Raw genomic sequence first — 21,112 nt, forward strand, 5'->3', positions numbered from 1 at the left:
TTAAGAAGGCAAAATTCCAGCAAATAACAGAGGGAAAGGAAAGTTGAAAAGAGACACATTTTATTTGAACCAATTCAAGAAAGAGAAGAGTGTGAAAATGAACACAAAGCTGAGCTTCCCTCGGTTATTCCTGAGACATCTTGTGACACCATGACATTTAGGCTGAATCTAGACACATCAAAAAAATGTTTCAGGAAAACACATTGCAAACCTCAGAGTGGGAAATCACGTTGGCAAAAGACGGAACGCCACAGCGCCACCTGGTGTCACACTGTTATAACGCATATAAAATGCTTTTTCTTTACTAATGTAGCTGAGTCCATAAATAGCAATAGGAAGTATGGTGGGGCAGAAGCGCCCACCTGATCTCCCAACAGCTGAGTCGCTGCTGGAGACCAGGAAGGAGAAGGCAAGGTGGAGAGATTGGCTCTGCATTGCTCCTTGCCTTCTCATTCTTGGTACGCAGCAGCAATTCATTTATCAGGAGGTAGGTTCCACCACACGGGATGTGGATGGCACTGTGGGTTAAACCACAGAGCCTAGGACTTGCCGATCAGAAGGTTGGCAGTTCGAATTCCCGTAACGGGATGAGCTCCCGTTGCTCAGTCCCTGCTCCTGCCAACCTAGCAGTTCAAAAGCATGTCAAAGTGCAAGTAGATAAATAGGTACCGCTCTGGCGGGAAGGTAAACGGCGTTTCCGTGCACTGCTCTGGTTCGCCAAAAGCGGCTTAGTCATGCTGGCCACATGACCCGGAAGCTGTACGCCGGCTCCCTCGGCCAATAAAGTGAGATGAGCGCCACAACCCCAGAGTCAGCCACGACTGGACCTAATGGTCAGGGGTCCCTTTACCTCTACCTTTTTAGGTTCCACCACACCACCTCAGCAATAGCTGTTGCAGATTAAATAAAGTTAGGAAAGAATGTCAAGTACTATAGTTGCACCTGGCAGATTCTTATCCTGATCACAACTCTTTGGTGCATCAAAATCCTTACAATTCTATCTTTAAAATAAGAGTTTTTCTCTTCAGAATACTATGGGTTCATTGCTCCTCGGCGCACTCAGCACAGTTATGAGTTATCCTTAAAGAGATGCTGTACTATTTTAATGGATGTTTCACAGTAGTGGTCCCTCATCTATGGAATGCCTTCCCCAGAGATGCCTGACTGGCATAAAATTTGATTATTTTTTTGGCACCCACTCAAATTCTTTTTGTTCACCTTTAAATTGTTGCTTTAAAACTTTGCTATTTTAAATTACCTGCCACTGCTGCTTTTAAAAGTGCTTTTATTCTTTGCTATTGTAACAGGTTATTTTGCTGCTTATTATATCTTGGTTTTCAACACCCTTATATATATATATTTTTCTGCCTGTGCATACTGTGATTATTTTCTGGTTTTGTCTTAGCTTATTATCTTCATTATTTATCTTCAGAAAATAATAACTAAATTATATGGAGAGCAGGGATGAGGAGGGAGAGCTTCATTGAATACTGTTCAGTTTGGGGTTAGAAGTAAATAATTAAATGTTGATATTAGTAGATAAATATTCCCCCCCCAAAAAAACCCTTACCTTAGACTTTAATCCAACACACAGTCCTGGTTTGCACATCATGGTAAGCTAAAGTGTGCCTTACCAGGACCAGGCAAACATTCTGGCATTTTAAAAGGAGCTCACACCCACTTTGCTCCTTGTGAGGCCTGGTAGTTCAGTATGGAAGAATAAAGCTAGACAGAGTACCTAAGCACAAGGTACTGATGTTTGCAGAGAAACTGAGCAGCATTTAAGCCTCACCCATCTGGTGTATTGGCCACTGGCTTCTCCCACTGACAGTGGGTGAAATGCTGTCAGTGCTTTCTTAACTTTGAATCTCATTGCAGCTGATTCTGAGGCAGAAAAGGCATTTCCGATCTGTCTCCGCTTGAAGGTGTTAATGTGATGTAATCCCTCTTGACCTGTCTGAAGCAGAGGTTTCAGCAGACAGACTATTCTTTCCATGGATTGCTTCCAGATTGAAATGACATGAAACTTGGATTCCATTTGGATGGCAGAGCTTCCCATGAATCTCCTTGATTAACAGAAAATTGAAGCTGGCTGCAGAGTGAAGCTTGCCTGCATTACTTCTGTATTGGAAACCAACAAAGAGCACCGTCTACCAGCAAATGCATTGCACCATCATCCTCTTACATAGATCCCATTTCTGGAAGCAGAGGTGGGTGGAGGGAATTCCTCCACTCATGTGGGCCAGTTTGACAGGTGGGTGGGGCTTCTCACCTATCAGTCATGAAGTGTAGGTGGGTTCCTGTTATGTACTGAGTTGAATAGGATCCAAACTGCAGCAGTCTGATTGGTCCTAGAACAATAGGATCCAAAAGGCAGCAGTGTGATTGGTCCTAGAACAGTAGGATTCAGAATGCAGCAGTCTGATTGGTCCTAGAACAATGCAGCAGTATGATTGGTTGGCAGGAACCACCCAATCATGCTCCAGATAGAAGTGAATCCACAACCTGATTGGCTTACAGTAGAATTCCGGAATTAGCCAATCATGTGCAGCCCATTGTGTAAATAATGTATATAAAGCAGATACTTTGAGGGGACATTCATTCATTCCTCCTCACCACTGTGAGCTGAATAAAGAGCATGAAATCACTTTGCGACTCTGAGTATATTTCAGTTCCCACGAGGCAAGACACAGTGATAACAGCAAGAACCTTGATTGAACTAACAGAACTGGGCAACAGGGGCAAAGCAACTGCTTATGTACATTTCTGAAGGCCTGGGCCACTCCAACTCCCAAAGTTGATTGGCTGTCTAAACTTCCAAGCTGCGAATCATGACTCAGAGTTTAAGGGCCAATGGCTGAGGCCCAAATCCTGACATGTTCTGTGATTGGATATCATGTATCAAATCACAGGGGCTCAGAACCCTTAGTCCAGACTTAAGCTCAGGAAAACACAGACCACTGAATACATAACAAGTCACCCAATGCCACTGCCATGACAGGTGACCCAAATGAATATTGCCATGTGACTAGATGCTAGGAGAGGATGTGTTTATTAGATATTATCCCTCCTTCCTCATGTTTGTGAGTTCAGCAGAATGCCAGATTTAGGCAGCTGTGGGGAGCAGGGATCTTCAGCCTCCACAACTGCCTCACGGGGGCAAGACCTACTGTGCTCAGTAAGCCTGGCTCCTCTGAGCAGGACTAATTTCTTCTAACAAAGAGTTACGTTCATGTACTCCATGTAATTTATTGTTGGCTGGCTCCCTGACACCTGCCAATCCCAGTGGGGGTGCCAGCCACCACTGCAATGAACCATAAGGAACATTGTAAATTCCCTATTGCTCCTGATATCCAGTGTGAGGCAAGTGGATGTCGTTTGGGCGAGATTTAGACCCATTGAGGGCCTAGTTTGGCCAACAAACTAGAGGTTTGTGCTCACAGCTTTGAAAGCATATCTGCAACACTGGCAATCTGTGAACAGATACTGGTAACCAGTTTACAGGCAGGTGGCTCTGGCAGCTATCTGTCCGGGGTTCTGTTGCTGACGCTGGGCCAGCACAGGATGATAATGGGCAATACGCAGCATTTATACATAGTGACATTGTTGACGTTTGTAATTACTATTAACTCCTGGTTTGGTACGCAATTTGTCCAGTTTTTAATAATTTACTATATTAGGAGTCAAGCACCATTTCCCAAAGAGCTCTTTCTCTGGTTTGATATGTGAAATGGGATTCTATGCATGCACAGTCAGCGTTTGGCAGATCACACATCCAAAGCTGTTTTTTAGTTGCCTTTAAGCTTGCTCTAGTTAAAGCACTTGTAGATTGCTGCAAAATTACATGAAAGGCAAAGCCAGCTCTTTTCAGGCACATGTGCACAAATTATTTAATGTTAGTCCTGTACTCTGACTGACACTCCCACGGATTGCTGTGAACTATTTAGCTAAGGCTGCTTCCAGAATATCACAGTTTTCAGGTGAGATTCAGTCATATCCCAGCAAATTCAGGTTGCATAATTAAAGCTGATTCAGAGTTCTTGTGAAACAAACAAATCAGACTTTTTGTATTAGACCAGGCCAACAGCGAATTAACAGTGGGGGCAGGGCCAGTGGGTGTGACCTTTCCTCTTCCTCACATGAATATGTAAAGGACAATGCCTACACAGTTCTCATACGCAATCCTGAGTATTTTTCAGGGCTTCCAATTCCACACTTCACTCTCAGCCGTAGAAATTGCTTTTGAATGAAAACTGGCCTGTTAGAATGTCTCTCTTTTATAATTTGAAACAGGAAACATCCTCAGAAACCAGCTGGCTCACAGCACAGTCTGGGGAAACACCACACCCATCTTTGTGGTTGGCAGTAGTGCAGGCCAGCATCCAATGAAATGCAGGAAGGCAAAATCTGGGCCATCGTGGGCAGAAAAGTCTCATATGCCAGGCCAGTCAGCCTGTAGGAAGGGAGGAGGGAGCGTGTTGGTGGTGGTGGTTTTTTGTTTTTGTTTTACCAGAAAGTCGCCAGTTTTCTGTGCTTGGTTTAAACTACTGTAAAAATAATGGGATATTCAGAAAACCACGCTTTTGAAAAATCATTCTGTTATAAGTAAGCATGGTTATCTTAAAATTTTAATGTAGCATATACCAGTCAGATAAATGCTGCCCAGTTCATCACGGAGGGAGGGTTGTGCTTCAAAGGCTGGGTGATTTTTACAAATTACCGTATTTTTCGCTCTATAACACGCACCCGACCATAACACGCACGTAGTTTTTAGAGGAGGAAAATCCATAGGCATGCCATCCGTAGGCATTCCCTCCATAACACGCACAGACATTTCCCCTTACTTTCTAGGAGGAAAAAAGTGAGTGTTATGGTGCAAAAAATACGGTAGTTTATTTAGGCAAATTGTCATTACTGCTAATGAGATAGTCATAACATTATAATTTAAATGTCTTGAGACAGTTAATCTACCCAACTGTGTAAATCAGGGAAAGTAAGTTATTTACACTATAAATGTGGAATAGCTTGTTGAAGACAGCTGGTGTGTACACAAGGCCTATAGCTCAGTGGGAGAACATCTGCTTTGAATGCAGAAGGTCCAGGTTCAATGCCTGGAAGCCACAGTATGGTGAGGAATGTCATTGTCTGAAACCTGGAGAACCACTGTAGACAATACTCAGTACAGTGGTACCTCAGGTTACATACGCTTCAGGTTACAGACTCTGCTAACCCAGAAATAGTGCTTCAGGTTAAGAACTTTGCTTCAGGACTATATGGGACTGGCTGAGATGACTGGCAGAATCCGCGACCAAGGGAAAGAGACGGTGGAAGAAGATTGGAAGAAATTTAAAATTTATCTTAAGAACTGTTGTAAAATTAATGAGTGTTAAAATGTTATGGGTAATGTAAAACAGAATTGCAGTGACAAATAATTGGGTAAGAGAAAAAGGATTAAAGAAAGTGAATTATAAGTAATTGAAATTAGGAGTTGCTGGGAAAATTTAAAACAGGGATGCAGAAAAGGGAGGCATGGGGAAGTCGTTGAAACAAGGTTTAAGAAAAAGAGGATATGAAATTATACGTGTTTGTATGTTTGTTTGTGTATTGTCAGTTGTGTTGTGTTTTGATATATGTTGGAAAATCAATAAAAATTTATTAAAAAAAAGAAGAAGAACTTTGCTTCAGGATGAGAACAGAAATCGTGCTCTGGCGGCGCGGCGGCAGCAGGAGGCCCCATTAGCTAAAGTGGTGCTTCAGGTTAAGAACAGTTTCAGGTTAAGAACGGACCTCCGGAACAAATTAAGTACTTAACCTGAGGTACCACTGTACTACTTTTCTTGAAAAAGAGGTGCTGGACCTCGCTATGAATTTCTTCCTTGTTCTCTTAGAATAACAATGGTGCCCACCTGAGAGGTGCTGGAACTGAGCTCTGGTGAGCTCCAGATGGGGAAGAAAGCCCTGTCAGTACTGATCTAGATGAAGCAATGGTCAGACTCAGTATAAAGTACCTTCCTAGGGTCCTATGACTGAAGGTGCAATATGATGAGTTCTGAACCGGTGTCTCTGGCAACAGTACCCTGCCTGCATTGTGTGGTGAGTGCATATGATGTAACTCAGATCAATCATTGTCTTCCTACACTGGTATCTAGGGTGGGTTTACACACAGCATGAACAGCCACCCCACATTTGCAAAGCCTTTATTTATAGCATGTGCACAACACAACTGCTGCAGAAGGCGACATGTACTGGAAACACGATAATGAGAGAAGAAAGAACAAAATGAACTGTCAGTGTGAGGAGGACAAAGAAAATATTTCATTACTGCAATTTAATTCCTCCAGACAGAGATAAGCGCAGTAGTCTCCTATAATACTATTTAACACAAAAGCTATAATTATTAGGGTGTTCAGTTGTTAGCAAGAAATCGTTTCTGCTTAAAGAAATATGTGCATTCTATTTACTGTTGTACTAACATTTACCCACAAACGTTTTGGCCATGAAAACTGTATTTTTAAGGGAGTCAAAACAGTTCCTGGAAAACTCCTTGGATTTTCATTTCTTTAGCTGTTCACAGGTGTCCTTGTGTCCTTCAGGTTGCTGCTGCTTCAAGTACAATTTCAGTGCTTCTCCATCTTCCTAGATTTAACCCAGCCAATCAAGGGACACCTAGTCATTGTGATGATGTCACAACTGCTAATCAGTTCAGAGCAAATTCAGTTCAGAGGGAAGGCAATGCTTTCGGCAACTACTTTGCTCTTTCTCTGAAAGGGTGTTGGGGAGGGACTATAGAAGTATAACTGCTGTCTGAATGGGGAACATACAGAAAAAAATTGTCTAAGACAGCATGCTGTTGGAAATGTAATAAGGATAACACTTCTTTGAAACACATGTTTTTTACAATGTCCTACACTTACTAAGTTTGGGGAGAAAGTATTGGATTGTATAACTATGACTGTGCAGAACAAGTTAAAAATTTCAGAGTTAAACAGTCTTCTGAATTATGTACCCAATCTTCTTCTTTGGTGATCACTCATAGCCGAGTAAGGCTGTTTTCCATGAACATGGTCTTAACAGTGAGTCCGTAAGTGACTGTGGAGGCCAATTCTGGATCCACACGTCTTTCCACAGTGGGGACATAGGTTTCTGGGTGGGAGTTGATCATGGTGAGCGTTTGCCAAACATGCCTTCCTCTTAGCACGTTTCTCCCTTTCGTCCTGAGTTTGAGCGTCTTCAAAGTCCATGACGTCTTTGGTAAAGGCTATTCTCCAGTTGGAGCGCTCAAAGGCCAGTGTTTCCCAGTTGGCGGTGTTTATACTACTTTTTTTTTAATATATGGAATTTGACTACTGGACAATGTATATGGATTCCTTGTGCCCTCACTATGGCTAAAAAACTGATAGTGATGCAATGGAAAGATAAATCTATGCTCCCTTTTTAGTCAATGGGTTGAAGATATGACAACACTTGCAACTTATGGATTGCTTACAGACGTACACCATGCGTGGATAAGTACAATTATATCTGGAATGTTTGTAAAAAGATGGTAGTGTTTATTAAAACATATAGTAGGTTATAAATAATGATATATGCAGTGCTTTTTTTAAAAAAAAAGTTTAGGGGTATTCTCATTTTCCTACTCATATTGAAATACTGCCCCTCAATAAGGCCAAACTTAGATTCACAAAATGTTTAGGGGTATGTGTACCCCTCCATTCCCCCAGAAAAAAGCACTGGATATATGTATTTTGTTAATAATAACACTTATATGCCTATATACCACACAAGCATACATGGAACTGTAATTGTTTGCATACAAAGTGATATAATTTACCTTTTTTCTCTTAATACACTTTTTATTTTTACTTTATTTTGTTCAATTAAAATACTCTCAATAAAAAAGATACAATAAAAAATATGGGTGTGAAAGTGCAAAAATAAATCAGTCCTTAATTCAGCTTAGCAGTAGCTCTATTTTATATTATTACTTAGCTACATTTTTATACAGTATATAAATGTTTTGATGGTAGCCGAACAACTTCCCCCTTCATCTGTATGCTGATATTTCCATATCCAATTTACTGTTCACTGCCTTTAGAATAGAGCCCAACAACCTCTTTAATCTATGAGGCAGCTGCTGTTGCCTGTATGATAAACTTGCTACAGTGGCTCATGCTTTCATTAATAATAGGCTGGGACTTGGGTGGCAGGGATGGGTTACGGAGGTGAGGCTGTCTTTCAGAAGCATATTGGCCGTCCTCCTGAACATGAAAAGATCCTATTAAATGAGTAAACTGTATGCGACAGGGACTCGTTTCCTTTTCCAAACCTTTCAGCATTTCTGCTGACCTCATTGTCTCTGTCAAAATACTTCTGCCATCAAAACCAAACACCTTCAGAAGCTTTGAGGTGGAACATCTCAAACATCATACTGAGATGGTGATATGCATTCGAGAATCTACTCACTCGACTTGCTGATGAAAAAACGCTGCAATCCTTATTCTGTTGGGTATGAACAACCTTGCATGCCTCCAGTAGGCAGGGGGCTTGTGGTTGCCCACTAAACTCCCAAGTGGCTCCTTGCCACCACCTCTCTTTTGCATGAAGCAGCCATAGGAATCTAGCTCCCAACCATGTAAGCTTAGAGTCCAAAGTCATCCTTGTAAATAGAACCTTTTCCTGTAGCAATGGAAACTCTGTGTTATTTACTCTTTTGAAGCAATGCTGCTGATGTGTAAATGAGCTTACTGCTATAAATTAACCAATTTTTTTTAAAGCCATCATATTTAGCTGTTTTTCTAGTGCCTCAGGCAGCTCAGGACCACAATACCTCAATAAGCGCCTATCTCCATATGAACCTATCTGGACCCTGAGATTATCTTCTAAGGTCCTTCTTCGTGTGCCTCTTCCATGAGAAGTCCAGAGCAGGGGTTGGCAACCTGAGGCCCATTGACCATAAGCAGCCCACGGGGGTCGTTTAAACAGCCCAGGAGCTGCCCCCAAACTGAGCTGCCTGCTCAGCGAGTCCCCGTGTGCTGTGCTAAACCGGCGCAGCGCGGAGTTGGGTCTCGCTTCCACGGCACCGGAAATCGCATCTGCACAGAAGTGATCTGGCCCATGTAGTGATATTCCTGGAAGTGAACTGGCCCAGGCAAGGAAAACCTTGCCGACCCCTGGTCCAGAGGGTGGCAACACAGAAATGGGCCTTTTCTACCGTGGCTCCACTTTGTGGAATGCTCTCACCAGAGAGGCTTGCCTGGTACCTTCATTACATATTCATCACTTTTCACCAGACAAAAACATTTATCTTTAATCAGCCCTTTGGCTAATTTGACATCTGGTGCCCGTTTAAAATGTGTTTGGGGGAGGAGCAGTTATTGGGTTGTTGTTTTTTATTTTGATTGTGCAATTTGTGTTTTTATATTACGATTTTATTGTGTGAACTGCCCTGAGACGTGCAGGTATAGGGAGGTGCACTAATAATAATAATAATAATAATAATAATAATAATAATAGTTGTGTCATCCTCTACCAAAGGCTGGTGCTGAAAAGATTAGCTTTATAGTTTTCTTTGATGACTACATGACGATGACACTACTCAGTATTGAAAAAATGTCGTGAATGTCCATCATTGTACTTCAATTCCTTTAAGATAATTTGTAAGCCACCTTTTTAGGGCCATGGTGACGTCCAATACACACAACCCCCCCCATGCATTATGAAAGCTAAAGTCAAAACCACACATTATGGCTAATAAAAAATCACTGCAACTCAGCATATGAGACTGACAGTAATAGAATTCTCTATGAATATTGTAGAATAGTCTTAAACTAGCTAAAAACCTATTTTAAGCCAATGTAAAACTAACAGTACTGTAAAACTAATTTAATATAGCAGCACCGAAGATATTTTGAGAAGTATGACTGTATATTTTATAGTTCTATGGGTGAACACAAAGCTATAAAGTTAACGTTCTTCAACCTGCTGCCTCCTGAATAAGCCTTAGTCCTCATGGCTAATGGTCAAGGATGATGGCCCAGTAGTCCAAAACATCTGGCAGGCATCAGATTGGAGAAGACTTAGGAGAGAATAATCAGAAAACCGGAGAGGAATCTGAAGTCCCCTTGAGAATGAGACAGGATATCTGAGGAGTCTGACATCAAGGGATGAACAATCACTAGGCAGAATTATTCTTTCAATCATGCAAGGCTTCATGGCTTTCCATTTTTCAACTGGATGATTGCTGTGTGATGCATATGGATGGTATCTATTAAATCTATTTTATATCTAGGTATTTATAATTCCCCACAAACTGTAATAAGCACATTCGGTGCATCTAAAAATAGAAATAATGATAACAGTCTCCCTTCCCTCCAGGTTGGGACTAAAATAGTTTTGATTATAGCAGTCGCTGTGTGAGAATGAAAAATGACTTGTGTGAAAATAGCTTTAGATTTAGATTTAGAAGTGACTAGAGCAAGGGGTCAATAGTAATTTTGTTGAAGGTTTTAAGCTATGGAGAGAATAGAAGATCCTGTTCCTTTGGATATATATATATATATATATATATATATATATATATATTCTGTATTTGATATTTATTTTAAAAATGAGTGTAGCATAATTTTTTTAGAAGACTGATGATCTCAAGTCCTACTGCAATGACCACTGAGGGTGTCTGAAACATTGCTACGTTCCAATCACAGATCTTAAAATGAAATGATCCTTCATATATGTACAAACCCTGAAATGCTACCATTGTAATGTTGACATCACACTGAGTCGCTACCTATGGGTGCAGTGCCACTCTTTAGGATTCCCCTGTTGTCCACAAGTCCCTGAGCCCCCACTTCCTCCTACATTGCGAAGTGATGAGAGTATTTACCTTTTCTACCTCTTGAGAAGTGCATAGGGTAGAGGAAGGGAATCAGAAAAGCGGCATTTGCCCTCTTTCTTTCAGCTCTCTTTGCTTTTCAAGGCTCAAATCAGCACCATTTATATACCAGGAAAGTAGAAAAGAAAGTGGAGGGAAGGCTAGGTGGGAAAGGAAAGTGATCTGGGAGCCTAGCAGGAGGAAGGCAGCAGCCAGGGGACAGAAACAGGGGTTCAATAGGAGGCAGAGAGAGGAAGTATAGGGAGAAACAGAAGGGAGAAAGAGACAAAATGGGGAGAGAGAGAGAAGGAGGGAGGGAGGGAGGGAGGGAGGGGAGGGGGCAGGCAGCGAGTACAGCTACAAGTCCATAGCTGTCAACCTTCCCTTTTTTTTGTGGGAAATTCCCTTATTCTAGCGCCGTTTCCCGCTACTATCCCAGATTGTTAGATGTCCCGTAGACAGTCCCCGGGACAGGTGAGGCTGCTAATCCCTTATTTTTGAGGCTGCTGATCCCTTATTTTCAAATCTGAAAGTTGACAGCTATGTACAAGTCAGATCCAGTAAAGTGAATCATGCTGAAATTGCATAATTTTAATGCCCTCCATAATCAAATCAAAGGTTACATCTAGGACTATAAAAATTGTGGATATAGTGCTTTCCAGGGCTGCCACTGTGCAAAATCATAGCTCTGATGTCTCAGTAATTTTACAAGGGGTCACCTTTAAACCACTGTCAAATCATAGGCCACCAATATCCATCAGTGCCTTCTGTGATTTTTTGGTGGTTTTTCAGTGTCCAAATCAAGAAAAGACCAGATGTGTGCAGTCTGCTACTGTGAGATTTAATTTAATGGTGAGTTTGGGAGACCCTGTGTAAAACCATGCAAATCTAGGACAATAATTTTAGTGGATCTGATTTTTAGTCAGACTGCCTGGAAAAGCAAAGTGTGGCCTTTGCCGAAGATCTGGTAATAACAATTGAAGAACCAATAGAAAGTGTAAAAGAAGTATTGGAGGAGATTGAACAATTTGGAATGGTGGCCGGATTTAGATTGAATAAGAAAAAGACTAAAATAATTTCTAAAAATATGGAGCAAAGTAGGACTGAAATAATGCAGCAACAGACGGAGATAGAGGTGGTGAAAAAGGTAAAATATCTGGGAATTTGGTTAACTCCTAAAAATATTGATCTTTTTCAGAATAATTATATACTGGTTTGGAAGGGAATAAGGAATGATTTGGAGGTGGGGGGTAGAATGAAATTGTCCTTTTGGGGCAGAATATCTACGATAAAGATGAGCGTGCTTCCAAAGATGTTATTTTTATTTCATACTATCCCCATTGTAAAGGGGGTAGAGATTTTTAAAGAGTGGCAAAGAGTGATTTGAAGGTATGTTTGGCAGGGTAAGAAGCCAAGAATAAAATATAAATTATTAACAGATGCGAAAGAAAGAGGAGGCTTCGCCCTGCCAGATATGAAATTATACTATGAAGCAGCATGCCTATGTTGGTTAAAGGAATGGGTAAAATTAGAAAATAAGGAATTATTAGATCTTGAAGGTTTTGATAACAGATTTGGATGGCACGCATATTTATGGTGTGACAAGAAGAAAATTCATAAAGGTTTTGGGAACCACATCTTCAGGAATTTGTTAATAGAAATATGGGACAGGTATAAAAATCTATTGGAACCAAGAGTTCCACACTGGCTATCTCCGTTGGAAGTTATGAGTGTAAAGAAAATAAATATGAGAGGTAATTGGATTATGTATGGTGAAATGGTAATCAAAGAAGGGGGGAAATGGAAGTTAAAACCATATGAACAAGTTAAAGAATACATATATGATTGGTTGCACTATTTCCAGGTTTAAAAGAAAGTGGTTATGGAGAAAAAGAAAGTGGTTATGGAGAAAAAGATTCAAAGTTTCAAACAGATATAATAAATAATGAATGTAAAATTTTGTCAAAAATGTATAAAATATTGTTGGAATGGAATACGAAAGATGAAGAGGTTAAATCGGTAATGATACAATGGGCCAAAGATTTTGGGTATAATATTCAATTTGATGACTGGGAAAAATTGTGGAAAGAAAATCTAAAATTTACTGCATGTACGGCGTTGAAGGAAAATGTTATGAAAATGTTTTATAGATGGTACATTACACCGGTAAAACTAGCAAAGATGTATAAGATGTGTAATAAGTGTTGGAAATGTAAAGAAAAAGAAGGAATGTTTTATCATATGTGGTGGGAATGTAAGAAAGTGAAAAGTTTCTGGGAAATGATTTATAATGAATTGAAAAAGATGTTAAAATATACTTTTGTAAAGAAACCAGAAGCCTTCCTTTTAGGGATTACAGGAAAGGAAATAAGAAGAAAGGACTGTAAACTTTTCCAATAAGCAGTTACGGCGGCAAGAATTCTACTGGCCCAGAAATGGAAACAAGAGGAAATACCGATGATAGAAGAATGGAGAATGAAACTGACAGACTATGCAGAATTGGATAAATTAACTGGGAAAATCAGATATGTGCGAGTCCAAAAGTTCATCGAAGACTGGGGAAAGTTTGTAGATTATCTCAAAAATGTATGTGATGTACAAACAACGCTAGTGGGGTTTCAAGAGGCACTGTAAAAGTTGAGATGTATTGTTAAAAAGAAATAGAAGGGGGAGGGAAGACAAATGGCAATACAAATGAAGGGAATGCGTATTGAAGAGATAAATACGGATGATTGTCAGAGAAGCTGAAGGAAGTCCAAAAAGAGATAATTTGTTATGTTAAAATTTGGATAAAAATGTACAATTGTATTGGAAAATTAATAAAAAATTATTTAAAAACAAGGAAAAGCAAAGTGTGGGTGTGTGCCTGCACACCCACACACCCCACACACTTATACACTTACTTCATCTGTCTTCGTAATGGGGTGTAGTGGGACAGAGGAGTACTCAGATTTCCAAATGGGCTCCAAAAATTGGGAGAAAATGGAATTTTGCAGCAGCAAAGTCCATAATCAGGGAAGTGATTCCCCTGATCATGGAAGCTGCTGCCTTGTTATTCCCAGCACATGCAGCACACAGGTGCATTACACAGTAAACCACTAGTTTCCCCAAAAAAGGGAGGTCTCAGTTTTAACCTGTAATTTGTCTCATCACCATAATTTTTAGCTATTCCACAAGTAAACAGCCCAATGGAGAACAGATCTCAGTGTATTGTGGACACACGTTTTAAATCATAGAATATGATGTGCGTAATCTATCAGGTATTGCACAGTTTGCACTAATCTTAATTAGAATTATAACTTTTGCACAATTTAATCTAAGGGAATTGTTAGGTACTAGCAAAGATCGTGAGCCATTTTTGTTCATTGTTTCCTCATCCTGTGATGCAGCAGGACAGGCCTACTTATTACATTTGGGTACCAAGCAATTGAAAGTTAGCATGCCTTTAAGACAAGGGTTGTAATGCCGCTGACAGCTTAAAGATGTCAATGTCTAACCACATCCCTTTCTCTGCCAGATCTATTTGAATTCTCTTATAAGACTTCTGCACATAGAATTTCCTCTCATCAGTGACCTTATTTCCTACTCAGCACTGCCATGGCACAGGTTCCTGTAAACTTCAGTGGTATTCTCAAAATCATCATCCATCTGCAATGTTTCCAAGGTTTCATGTAAGAAAGAATATTTAAACTTTTCCATAGACATGAAGTCATCAATGGCACAGATCCATGGTGATGGAAATAACCTCTCATTGCTTTCACTAGTTAGTATTTGCTATTCAGCTTAAAGTTTTTGATGCTTTTAAATCTTACTATTGAATACAATAGGGATGTGGGTGGCGCTGTGGGTTAAACCACAGAGCCTAGGACTTGTCGATCAGAAGGTTGGCAGTTCGAATCCCCGCGACGGGGTGAGCTCCCGTTGCTCGGTCCCTGCTCCTGCCTACCTAGCAGTTCAAAAGCACATCAAAGTGCAAGTAGGTACCGCTCTAGCAGGAAGGTAAACGGCGTTTCCGTGCACTGCTCTGGTTCGCCAGAAGCGGCTTAGTCATGCTGGCCACATGACCCGGAAGCTGTACGCCGGCTCCCTCGGCCAATAAAGCGAGATGAGTGCCGCAACCCCAGAGTCGGCCATGACTGGACTTAATGGTCAGGGGTCCCTTTACCTTTGCCTATTGGATACAATACAATTTTCAGAGAGTTCTGAACAGGTAAGAGATGCATGTTTGGGTTTGAACAAGGTTTGAACTTTCACGTAATGTTCTTAGAACTGCAGCTTGCAAACTGTTCTTTGGAAGTTTATCAAATGAGTCTTGGTGAGAAGATCAATGATGGTGGATTTTTTTCTCTCCAAATGACAGCTTGCACTGCCCCATCTACTAATGAACTTCCCCAATAGTATGTCGTCTGAATCGAGCATGTGGCAATTAAATGGAAATAGACTTCTGTCTTTGGTATTAGATGTAGGAATGTAAGAAGTCAGGTTTCTGTTCCAAACTGTCTTACTAACAGTAAGGTCGCACCTTCACTTTTGTACCACCACCTCCCTGCTGAAATAAGGCAGATACCAAAACTGATGGCATGTTGGAATCTGCCCCAAACTTCTTTATTCTCTTAGGTCTTCGCTGCTGATCAATACTACTTGACCATAATAACTTAGGGACCTCCAGATTGGGTTTTTGTTTTTTGTGTATTCTACAACATGTTATTGATGTAACAATCATACAATACATTAATTATGTATTTTGACTGGACCATCCACACACCATTCTGCTTTAATAGTTGTTTGGCAATGCACCCCCAATGTCATCACATTATTGGTGTCTGGATGGGCTACAACACAACCAAAGTGGGACAAACAATGAACTAGAATATTTGCAGTACAAAAAGTTGCAGGATTCCAGCCGGACATTATGGGACATGCCCCAATGGGAAAGGAAACAGTACGTCTAACCCCAAAACTTCAGTGGGTACAAACAGTATTAAAATTGAGATTGTGTGTAACCGCCCAATACTACCATGAGCCCAAATAATCAGGAATGTACAATGTTGTTCGCTCTTTTATTTGTTCTGTAAGGTTTAATGACATTTTAATGTATTTTTGTAAACCGCCTTGTGATGTTTACATGAAAGATGGCATAGAAATAATTAAAATAAATAAAGTAGATAATAATAATGCATGCTGTAGGGCAAGGGTCACTAACATTTTGGGGGCCATGGGCACATCTGCACACAGTAGAAATCGTTGTGGGCATCACCCCCCACCCCACTTTCAGCTCCCTTCCAGCTCTGAAAGTCTATGTTTAGCCTCTGAAGAATCTCTAAGGGTCCCTTTATTTTATAGCTTTCAAAGTTAACAATAGAGGTCAGTTACCTATTAGAAGTAGCAATGTATAGAGTACAACCTTCTCTTCTCTTCTTCATGGAACAGCTAGAAGGAAATGAGGATCTTTTATTGATTTGTACGAGGTTCGGAGTACAGAAAGATCCTCAGCTAAAAGCTACTGACCTGTGTCGTTTGGGTTTCCTCTACACACTCAGTAGTCTTTAAGTATTGCCTTTTGGTCCCATTGTTTCCTCAGTCCAGCGGAGCCAAAGGAACAGTCACAGATATTAATACCTAGAAATAAATGGTAAAGCTAAGCAACTGTGAAATCAGAAAGAAAGAGGTTTTTAACATTTTTATTTAACTTGGGAAGCTCAGCCAATATGGAATGTGCAGAGAGTTACTTATCATTCCACGCACAATTTCCCATTTCATCCCCAAAGGGTACCAAAATGAAAAAGGAAGAGAGCTTTGTTCCGATACGCATTGGATGACTGGCATATGAACCCAAATGGGAACTTTGCAAGGACTGGAATCCATAAGTTGTGAGTTATCTTTGTTCTTGCTTCTCCTTGTAAATCTTCTTGTGCTTCCAGTGCATTGCCCCCTCCTGCAGAGTGCTTCCATACATCTTCTTTATCGAGCCGTCATCATGATGTGTGCTCATGGTGTTAGCATGGCAGTTAAATAGGATCCCACTTTCAAGATCACTTGTGCTTAGTAACAGTTTTGAAGTGGTCATACTGCTTTGTTTACAGTAAGTACAGACCCCGTAGGACATGGAGGGAGGGGTTGATTTCCATCATGAATACAAATCACCCCATGTATGAGATAAGCCAACCGGTGCAAGGTCAGCCAAGCCAGTTGCTATGACAATGGCCCAGTGTCGTCTATATAAGTGATTAAGGCATGTCAGCTCATTTGGTCTGGGGTCTGCTCCTCTCTGTGTCGGGGTCAGTTTTGAGAAGTGAGTCAGAGTCTCCATTACAACTTGAACTGCTGGAGCAACAGAAATACTTAGTACTTGCATGTACATATCTGCCAAAGTCAAAAGCCTTCAAGCTGCATGCATATATCAACACCCAGAACTGTATTACTGAAGCCTTATCTTCTACAGCAGTAAACTATTTTGGACCTTAAGCTGCCTGGACTGGAACTGGAACTGGGGGAAAACTTTGCTATCTTACTTCAGATTCCCAACAAATCCTCTAACTTTTCATACCATGAATGTTCTGAGTTTAGTTTGTTGGATGAGTATATTGCCTCCAGTATCCAGTATCCCTCTGAATATCAGTTTGTGGGGATCATGAGAACTACTGTGTTCATGTCCTGTTTATGGGCTTCCCATGAGATGCTGGACTAGATAGGGCTCTTATTATACTCTTATATATAGACAGGAGTGGGTTCAGGGTCACAGTGCTGTTCCCATCCCTATGTGCACTGTCCTTTGGTCTTGGCCCCCATCGTTAAGCATGAACATCTGCAGGGGAAAGTTTATGCACCCAGAACACTATATGTGTGTGTGCTTTCCACATGGGTTGTAGCTCACATACAGATCTCTACATGTAGGCTTTTCCCTGCAGGTGGACATCGAGGGTGGTGCTAGAGAAAGCCACCTTATCCCAGCATGGGCCCACAGCGCTTGACATATGAATGTGTTTATAGATTCAGAGCTGTTCCATATTCTTTTTCTCTTTGGCTACTCCCTCCCTACATAGATAAAAAAACCCAGGGGGGATGGTTGGTTTCTGCAACTTTAGATCAACCAGAAGCATTTCTGCTATTTAAATCTCTTCGGAAGCATGGCTGAAAGGCAATGAATTATTATAAGTTATTTAAACAAATGCACACTGTTGGGTCATGCATCTGCTTTCCATGGAAAATGCGTGCCCAATTAGCAGACAAAAATATGCCCATCCCTTCTCAGGCTGTTGTTTCCCTATTGTTGGTTTTGTTGCCATGTGTACAAATATACACCCCTCATGCATTAAAATGAGATTTTTATGCTCAGTTTTTGTGGGCTTCCCATAGACCTCTGGCTGGCCACTGTGAGAAGAGACTGCTTGGCTAGCTGGGTCTTTGGACTGATCCTGCAGGGCTTTTTGTCTTCTTAATGTTTTGCATGTTCCCTCAGGATCATTTGATTTCATTCATGAGCCAATCTGCTAAATAACTTCTGTATTGTTCATTGAGCAACTTATGAATGAGCATCTGTCAGATTATCTTGGTACTTTTACAGCACAAGCCTATATGCATTTACTCGGAAATAAGCCCCATTGAATTCAGTGGCCATGCTCCCAAGCAAGCAGGACCGCCTGCAGCTTTGATATGATAATTTAATTCACTTTGGTTCCTGTGTTTTTAATTTTTTTTCATAAATGAAACTATGAATTGCCTGAACTCCAGTGCTGGCACACTTGTTCAAAACAAGGCTAAAGGACAGGACAAAAGTACTGAAACCTCGAGAGAAGCTTTCCCTGGTGCAAATACTGCATTTCCTTTGTTCCTTATGTGTTCTATAAATACTTCATATGCTAGTTAAAGCCCTGTTATTGCTGGCCGGTTGCCTACTACTCTCTTGTTTAATTCTACCCCCCCCCCACCCTTGTGGGTTGCAGATAACTTGAAATATACAGAGATTTTACATTCTATATTTAGGCTCTCTTAATAGGCACCACATGAAGATTAGGAATGTGAGCTAGTTGTGGGGGGAACAGAATGGGAAAAGTTTGAAGAGGGTTTCAAAATTGCCCAAGCTAAGAGATTCAGCTGGGAGAGCCTACATTAATTGGAACGTCTTTGTGATAAGTCACAGGGACAGCTTGAAATGAATGGCAGAAACATCGATCATACCTGCTGTTTACTCTGAAAGGAAGGGAGCCACGGAGGTCCAAAAAAATCACCACAGGGCTGATCAGAGGCTGTCGCTGGGAAACATTTGTCGCCGTCATTTCAGCAATTCTGAGGATCAATAACCAACTGGAAAAGGGGAGTCTTTTTCATCTTCATTTGAGCAAGGCAAGCAATTACACATCTATAGGCTGCTATCCATCTCCACAGCAGAAGTGCACACGGTCCTGTCGGGCATGGTTCCCACGCAGCTTTCTTTGCTTCAACAGGGGCTGCTTAGGAGAGGCAGTCGGCTGATGGTGGCACTCACTGTCAGTCACCCACCAACTCCTTCTACAAACAAAAATGTGACTTCATAAGGCGACATTTAGAAAAGCACTGTAAAAAAAAAACATACCGTATTTTTCGCCCCATAGGACGCACCGGCCCATAGGACGCACCAAGTTTTTTGGGGGGGAAATAAAGGGAAAAAAATTTGTTTCCCCCCCAGGCGCTTGTGGTGCCGGCAGCAGGGAGAAGCGCTCTTCTCCCCGCCGCCCGCCTGCAAACCAGATCCGGGGACAGCGGGAAGACGCGCTGCGCCTCCCAGCTGTCCCCGGAGCTTGCGGGGCTGGCGGCGGGGAGAAGCGCTCTTCTCCCCGCCGCCCGCCTGCAGACCAGGTCCGGGGACAGTGGGAAGACGTGCTGCGCCTCCCTGCTGTCCCCGGAGCTTGCGGGGCTGGCGGCGGGGAGAAGCACGCGTCTCCCTGCCATCAGCCTCCAAACCACATCGGGAGACAGCAGGATGGCGGAGTTCTGCCTCCCCGCTGTCCCCCAACCTTGTGGGGCTGACGCTGCGGCTCTCCTGAAGCCTGGAGAGCGAGAGGGGTCGGTGTGAACCGACCCCTCTCGCTCTCCAGGCTTCAGCGAAAGCCTGCATTCGCCCCATAGGACGCACACACATTTCCCCTTCATTTTTGGAGGGGAAAAAGTGTGTCCTATAGGGCGAAAAATACGGTATCTGGAAGGTAGGAAAGATGAATAGCAGCTGACAGCCAACTTGCAGGAAGAGACTGGGGCAGCAAACAAATCAGGGAATCTAAGCAGCCAATAGTTATTTACTTATTTTTATTGTCACTCTTACATTTCATCTTTTCTTTTCCACTTGGAAAATGAAACCCACAAATGTTTCCTTATGACTCTTTCCTTTGTTTTCCCAGTGGTGGTGGTGGGGGCAGAGTTTTCATTCAGTGTGGCAAATCAAAATAAGGATCAAACTAGATGTTTACTAGGTTCCATCTCAGCCGCTCTCAAGATGGCGGAGCCTCCTTCGTCCAGCTTCAAGTACAAGCCCGCACCCCTGTTCCCGCTGCCACCACAGCTGCACCCGGCCACTTATGATGTGTCACTGGAGAAGCGCACTACCAAGGCCAAGCTCATGGCCATCCGCTCCCGCCTCAAGCGCCACTACCTGCTGGAGCTCAGCAATCCCCAGCAAACCAGCATCGATGACCCTGCTGTCACTCATTGGGTTTATACCAGAATGTACAATGCCTACCCTAATTTCCGTGTCACCCCCAAAACTTCACTACTGGGAGCTGCTTTTAGACTAGAGCCCGTTTTTTTTCTGGTGGTGTATCTTCAAAACAGACAGGGATAGAAAAGAAAAGCTCATACAGGAAGGCAAGTATGAGCGATCGTTCCCTATGTTCTGTTAAGTGTCCTGTACCTGCTGCTGAAGGGTACTCCATCTCTAACCTATTTCAAAATAAAGCTCAGTTGGGAGAACGGGACGGACTAGGTTTTTACTAGTTACATAGCATATATTAGTTTTTTAAAAAATAAAAAAATACCGTATTTTTCGCTCTATAAGACGCACCAGACCACAAGGGGAGGTTATTTAGTTTTGGGAGGAGGAAAACAAGGGAAAAAATATTCTGAATCTCAGAAGCCAGAACAGCAAGAGGGATCGCTGTGCAGTGAAAGCAGCAATCCCTCTTGCTGTTCTGGCTTCTGGGTTAGCTGCGCAGCCTGCATTCACTCCATAAGACGCACACACATTTCCCCTTACTTTTTAGGAGGGAAAAA

General features: G+C 41.9%; 1 protein-coding gene and 1 long non-coding RNA gene across 2 annotated transcripts; one reads left to right on the forward strand and one right to left on the reverse strand.

Moving 5' to 3' along the window:
* Positions 1 to 15,945: 15,945 nt before the first annotated feature.
* LOC310742563 lies at positions 15,946 to 19,430 on the reverse strand. The gene is made up of 3 exons (XR_014538558.1): positions 19,049 to 19,430; positions 16,379 to 16,489; positions 15,946 to 16,300 (listed from the first exon to the last, which is right to left on the reverse strand). It is a non-coding gene; the product is annotated as an uncharacterized lncRNA (long non-coding RNA).
* A 909-nt stretch (positions 19,431 to 20,339) lies between these two features.
* Positions 20,340 to 20,684, forward strand: LOC310742746 (NADH dehydrogenase [ubiquinone] 1 beta subcomplex subunit 4-like; the record flags this gene model as incomplete). Its single annotated transcript, XM_083572163.1, has 1 exon — positions 20,340 to 20,684. The coding sequence occupies one exon, from the start codon at positions 20,340 to 20,342 to the stop codon at positions 20,682 to 20,684; it is 345 nt and encodes a 114-aa protein (XP_083428289.1).
* Positions 20,685 to 21,112: the final 428 nt, after the last annotated feature.

Source organism: Podarcis filfolensis (assembly GCF_964270895.1).
Source record: "Podarcis filfolensis genome assembly, chromosome: 9".
Taxonomy (NCBI): Eukaryota; Metazoa; Chordata; class Lepidosauria; order Squamata; family Lacertidae; genus Podarcis; species Podarcis filfolensis.